The sequence below is a fragment of the Balaenoptera musculus genome, chromosome 15, assembly GCF_009873245.2.
Source record: "Balaenoptera musculus isolate JJ_BM4_2016_0621 chromosome 15, mBalMus1.pri.v3, whole genome shotgun sequence".
NCBI classification, from domain to species: Eukaryota; Metazoa; Chordata; class Mammalia; order Artiodactyla; family Balaenopteridae; genus Balaenoptera; species Balaenoptera musculus.
In genome coordinates, this window is record NC_045799.1 from 78,686,406 (window position 1) to 78,692,864 (window position 6,459).

Here is a 6,459-nt window from a genome sequence, read left to right on the forward strand (position 1 = left end):
AAGCCACACTGCTAACCAGGAAACTGCAGCAGCCAGCAGTCCACTGGATGGACCTGGCCTTCAAGAATTTGCTCCAGGGCAGCCCCCGCCCAGCACCAGCGGGGCCCTCTGGCCGGGCACTCCCAGCCCTGCCCAACCCAGCCCCAACAGGCCCAGCCCAAGACCTTTGCCCCTGCGAGAAGTAGGACCCTGGTTTCCATGGGCCTCTGGCCCTGTTTACCTCACCCCAGGGCTTGGACCCTTACGGAGGGAGACATAGGCTGCATGCCTGGATTTGAGAGATGTGGGGCAAACCAGAAAAACCCCTAGGCCCGGTTTGATGAGGTTTCTCATCTCGCCTGGAAGTGCCCTAGGTTCCGACTAGATTCCAAAGGCACGTGACAGAGTAGTGTCCCATTATCAGTCATTTATGCCAGGAAGAGGGCCCCCGGGCAGACAATGTTGCAGGAATGAAAGAAAATGATGTTTTTGCATCAACTTTCTAAATCAACTTTCTCTTGAGGACCCAGCACCGTTCTGGGCACTGGAGATACAGCAGTTAATAAAACCAGCAGAAACCCTTGCCTGTTTGGGGACCTTCTGGATGTCCCAGTGGAGCTGACATACTAGAGCAGAGAGAGAGAGAATAAAAAATAAGTAAGAAAAATATAGAGTATGATGGACGGTGTTAAATGCTAAAAAAGAATGTAAAGTATAAAAAGGGGACAGGACATAGTGGGGTGAATAGCTGCGATTTTATTTATTTATTTATTTGGCCACACCACGTGGCTTGCAGGATCTTAGTTCCCCCACCAGGGATTGAACCTGGGCCACTGCGGTGAAAGCAGGGAGTCTTAACCACTGGACCGACGAGGAATTTCCAGCTGTGATCTTCTTTTATTTTTTAATTTTTTTAAAATAAATTTATTTTATTTATTTACTTTTGGCTGTGTTGGGTCTTCGTTGCTGCGCGTGGGCTTTCTCTAGTTGTGGCGAGCGGGGGCTACTCTTCGTTGTGGTGCGCGGGCTTCTTCATTGCGGTGGTTTCTCTTGTTGCAGAGCACGGGCTCTAGGCACGCAGGCTTCACTAGTTGTGGCACGGGGGCTCAGTAGTTGTGGCTCGCGGGCTCTAGAGCGCAGGCTCAGTAGCTGTGGCACAAGGGCTTAGTTGCTCCGCGGGATGTGGGATCCTCCCGGACCAGGGATGGAACCCCTGTCCCCTGCATTAGCAGGCAGATTCTTAACCACTGCGCCACCAGGGAAGTCCCAGCTGTGATTTTAAATAGTGTGCTTAGGGAAGGCCTGGCTGGGAACAAAAACATGAAAGGTGAAAGGGGTGAGCCATGTGGTCTCTGCAATGTCCCAGGCAGAGGACACGGCAAGAATGGGGGCCCTGAGGTGAGGGGAAGCCAGGAAGGTGGGGGACAGGGCCTCCAAGGCCAACTCCGTAGGGCTCTAAGCAGGGCGAGGGATAGCCCAGGTGTGGGAGCAAGGCCATTGCAGGTAATGTCTGACTTCCCACTTTTGCCTGGATCAAACCTCTTTCACCACTGTTTCATTAAGGTGGATCCCGGTTCTGACTCCCCGCCGGCGCAGCGGGAGAGAGGACCAGGGCTCTGTGAAGGGAGGGGACTCAATGGGGGCGGCTGTGGGAGGGGAGAGCAGCTCAGCTAAAGGGCTCCAGGGTCACTGCGAGTGTTAAGAGCTGAGAGCTGGAGAGGGGCTAGAGATCTGAGTTCAGCACTGGCTCAGGGGTGTCTTCTGGGCGCCTTTGCGGGTTGTCCCTGGCTTCTGAGTCCAGACGTCCAGGGATGGCAACCCCATGGGCCTGGATCAGGCCGAGATCCTGCGCTGGGAGCGCTGCCTCAGAGGCCAGAGGGACCGAGGAGCAGGTGCGCAGCTCCCGGGGCAGCGGCCCACTCTGGGAAAACAGCCGCGGCCACGCCCACAGTGGGCCCTCCCTGTCCCCGCGGATCCCTGGCAGCTGGCAGCGCCCCTTTCCCCACGCCTCCCGTGCCAACGGCGCTGAAAATGCGCGGGGGAGGAGGCGTGTCCAGCACTTTGTGCTTTTCGCCCCACACCCCGTAGAATTCGTTTCCGAGCAGTGGGGAACCAGGAGCGAGGGGCGGGGGCGCAGGTCTCGGCCCCGCCCTCTCTTGGCACCCCCCACCCCCGCGCCGTGAGCCACTCCTGGCCAAGTCCTTCCTCCCAGGGCGCTTAGTGAAGGTGGGAAGAGGGGCCACGTCACTGTCCCCAGGCCCGGGAGAGGGCGGCTCCGCCCCTCCCTCCCCCGCCGGAGCGCTGGGCCGGGATCGAAAACTAACCTGCCCCAGCCCAGGGCCAGCCCAGTCGCTGCCGCCCGCCTACAAAGCCACAGGCAGGTGCAGGCGCAGCCGCTGCGCGAACGGGCAGAGCGGAGCCTTTAGGGCGCGCGCCATCCGTGTGTCTGTCCGTCGCTCCATCAATCCGGGCGTCAGCCCGTCGGCGCACCGCCGCTCCCGCCCAGGCCCCAGCGGCCCCGGCCCCTCGTCGTCCCGCACCCGGAGCCGCCCTCCAGTGACGGCTTTGGCGCGGCAGCCATGTCCATGGGCCTGGAGATCGCGGGCACCTCGCTGGCCGTGCTGGGCTGGCTGGGCACCATCGTGTGCTGCGCGCTGCCCATGTGGCGCGTGACGGCCTTCATCGGCAGCAGCATCATCACGGCGCAGATCACCTGGGAGGGCCTGTGGATGAACTGCGTGGTGCAGAGCACGGGCCAGATGCAGTGCAAGGTGTACGACTCGCTGCTGGCGCTGCCGCAGGACCTGCAGGCGGCCCGCGCCCTCATCGTCATCGCCATCCTGCTGGCCGCCTTCGGGCTCCTTGTGGCGCTCGTGGGTGCCCAGTGCACCAACTGTGTGCAGGACGACACGGCCAAGGCCAAGATCACCATCGTGGCGGGCGTGCTCTTCCTGCTGGCCGCCTTGCTCACCCTCGTGCCGGTGTCCTGGTCGGCCAACACCATCATCCGGGACTTCTACAACCCCTTGGTGCCGGATGCACAGAAGCGCGAGATGGGCTCCGCCCTGTACGCGGGCTGGGCGGCCGCGGCGCTGCAGCTGCTGGGGGGCGCTCTGCTCTGCTGCTCGTGCCCGCCGCGCGAGAAGAAACACACGCCTGCCAAGATCCTCTACTCGGCGCCGCGCTCCACCGGCCCGGGCGCCGGCACCGGCACAGCCTACGACCGCAAGGACTACGTCTGAGTGAGCAGCCGCGGGGAGCCTCCACCACCCCCACGAGCTGGCGCGCCCACCAGGCCTGCGTGCGGCCTTGCATCGGAGACCAGCCCACCCAGATGCCAGGCAACTCTCTCGCTGGACTGGGAGGGGACCTCCCGGCGCCCCCTTCCCCAGCTGCCACCCCTCCTCGGGCCCGGGAGCGGGATTGCGGAGCCCAGGGGCCAGCCAGCATGGACCATGAAACCTTGCCCCTCTGGAGCGCGGAGCTGGGGTGACTGCCTCCACTTGTTCGCCCCGTCGGGCTGCGGCCTGACAGCCCTCGTTGAGCAGGGACCCGCAGTCTTGAAAAGGGCCACTTGATATTTTTCAATAAAAACCTTTCGTTTTGCAGTTGCCTGCGTGCGCCTCCTTGTCCTGAGCGCGGACAGGCCTCCACCTCCCTGCAGAGCTCCCCCACCCCCACCCCCACAACAGTTGGCCTTGGCTGGATTCTGCTCTCCCACTGCCCGGGATGAAGCTTAGAGAGGGACCGAGTTTCGGTAGCCGAGAAAGTGGGGTTGTAAACTTAGCTGGATGCTCACTAGCTAGTTGGTCCTTTGGCCTGTTCACTGGGGATTCAGACGATGACGCCCCAATCTGGAGGGGCAGGCATGAGCACTTCCGGGCATAGGGGAGGTGGGAGGAGGATGTCAGGGACCCCCTTCTCTAGGGTTTGTGCCTGGAGCACCGGCCCTCCACAGTGCTCCCGCACACCTGAATCTCCCCTGTGGCGTGTGAAAGAGCACATTCAATGCTATGATTTCATATTTGGGAAAGGAGAACAAAAAGATCTATTGTTTTGGTAAAACACACTACCAAAGAAAGCTGAGTGGAATCTTCTCACCAGGAGAAGAGGTGAGAGAGGGGCCTCATTTTCTTCCTGAAACCCTTGAGGGAGGGAAAGGGGGGGGACTCAGAACTCTCTGGTGACATTCTAATGCTAAGGTAAACAAGGTTTGGAAACACTTGTGTCTTGGAGAAGGTGTAAGAGGTTCAGGCAGTGGGAAAGGGGGATGGTGTCCAGAACCAGGAAAGTGGGATTCCAGTGGCTGGGTAGATAACAAGGTGAGGGAGGAAGTGGCAATGGGGCCCTGGGTCCAGAAGAGGCCAAGTCATGGAGAATCTCGTGTGCAGAATTACAGATTTGGGACCCTAATCTAATGTTATGGGAATCGTGGAAGGGACGTATCTGGTCAAATTTACACTCTAAAATAACCTCTCCAGCTGCCCCTGCAGAACTGGGACTCAAGGAGGGGGATGAAGGCAGGAGACCATCTTAGAGGCTGTGCAGCTATCCCTGTGTGAGATAATGCAGCCCAGAAATAAAGCAGGGACAGTGGGATGGGGGACCAGGCCTGATGGGGAGGGGGCGTTGTAAAAGAAGCAAGGCGAGCAGGGCTGGAGAACCATTTGGATATGCAGGGTGAGGGAGTGGAAAGAGCTAGGATAACCCCAATTTTCTGCCTTAGGTCACTGACTGGCTGGTGGTGCCATTTACCAAAATAGGACCAGGTTGCTGGGGGAAGATGACGGTTTCAGTTGTGAGTGAACAGAGTTTGGCAAGCCTGTGGGACCTCCAGGCAGAGATGTCCAGGAAGTGACAGGGCATACGTAGAGATCTGGAACTCAGGAACAGTAAACCTGGCTGTTGTTAGCATACATATGGCAACCGAAACCACGGAAGTGGATGAGGTCAGTCTAGAAACCAAAGAGAAAAAAAGAGTTTCAAGAAGGCGGGCGTTGGCAATGGCATCCGAGGCTGCGGAAGTCGTCAGGCAAGAAGGAGCCTGAAGATTAAAAGCAGCAAGGTGGTCACTGGAGGCCTTAACTAGAGGCGCGGGGGCAGACGCAGTGGACAGAAAAGTGAGTGGGAGATGAGAAGCAGAAACAGAACATGTAGACCATGCGTCCTAGAGGTTTGGGGAATCCAGGCCAGGAGAGCCACCTGCAGGGGAGCAAGGGTCACAGGACAGGTATTTGGGATTGTGGAGGCTTGCAACTATTTCGAAGTTATTGTATCTCGAACTTCTTGGCCTGCAGCAAAGCGAAAGCAAAAGGCCCCAGGGGCAGGCAGATTTTTTCAGTAGAATGCTTCACATAGCTCCCAAAAAATTCTCCTCTAGTTAAGGAACAACAGACATGTTTTTACCCTTTATGACCCGAGGAAGAGGAAGTAGGTTACCATGAACAGTAAGAGTACCTGGGCTTTAGATCCTTCATTCTCTGTGGGATTCCAGGAAAGGACTTGGGGTTGCCATTACTCTCTCTCCAACCCAGTCCCCTTTGGGAACCAGTCTTCTAGCCTGGGGGGAAGGAAACAGAGTGACATGGAATATGAAGGTGAGGGGGGCTGCTAGTGATGGATCCTAGGGAGAGCTAGAGGGAGGGGATGTGGGCTCGGGGCGGGGGTGGGAGGGCTCCAGGCGGAGGCCTCAGGGGAAGGGGGCTTAGCCACGGGGAAGTGAGGGGAGGGAGCCCAGTAAGAGGGAAGGGACTCAGAGAAGGGGGTCAGCGAAGGGGAGGGGACTCCGTGGGGGGAAGTGTCAGAGAGGGAAGAGGCTTAGCAGTAGAGGGGGAGGGAACGAGATGGGATTTGGGGGTGTAGGCAGAGGACCAAGGGATTGCATCTGCCTTCACCCAGCCCCACGGTCTCTTTGCCAGTGGAACCAGGGACTCAGGTTGGCCCAAGCCAAAACTGAGGGGCACCAGGTGGCTTCTTTGTCCCAGAGGGCCCTGCAGGCAGGAGCGAGTTTATTCATTTACCACCGGCTTCAAGAGGGCAGCCTGGATGCAACGCCTCCCAGCCACACTGTGGCAGAGCTGCAGCCTGAGGCTCTGAGCCAGCCAGCCCCCTGTGGTCCATCCCCAGCACGCCCGCCAGCACCCCCGAGCCAGAGGGATGTGGCAGACAAGGTAGACAGACCCAATCAGATCCTCAGGTGGGGTGGGAAGGGCTCCCGGGCCTCAGACCCTCCCCTGGCTCACTAGTCTCTCCCCAAGCCTGGGCTCTCCTGGGCTCCCCTGGCGGGTAGTGGTGAGGTATCCTACCCCATCCTACACCCTCCCACCCCAACTCGCACACACATCCTTGCCTGGCTTCAGGATCTGTCCTAACTCAAACTCTTCTTATTCTTTCTGGAGTTTAGGGTCTAAACAGAGGGGGTAGAGTCTGCAGCCTAGAGACCACAAACTGAGGAGGGTCCCACGTGAGGGGTCCCAGGAA

At 58.9% G+C, this 6,459-nt stretch overlaps 1 protein-coding gene across 1 annotated transcript; it reads left to right on the forward strand.

Annotated features, from left to right (window-relative positions):
- Nucleotides 1-2,318: 2,318 nt before the first annotated feature.
- On the forward strand, nucleotides 2,319-3,587 carry CLDN3 (claudin 3). Its single transcript, XM_036825966.1, has one exon. It carries the CDS (start codon nucleotides 2,559-2,561, stop codon nucleotides 3,219-3,221), a length of 663 nt encoding a protein of 220 aa, XP_036681861.1. The 5' UTR covers nucleotides 2,319-2,558; the 3' UTR covers nucleotides 3,222-3,587.
- Nucleotides 3,588-6,459: the final 2,872 nt, after the last annotated feature.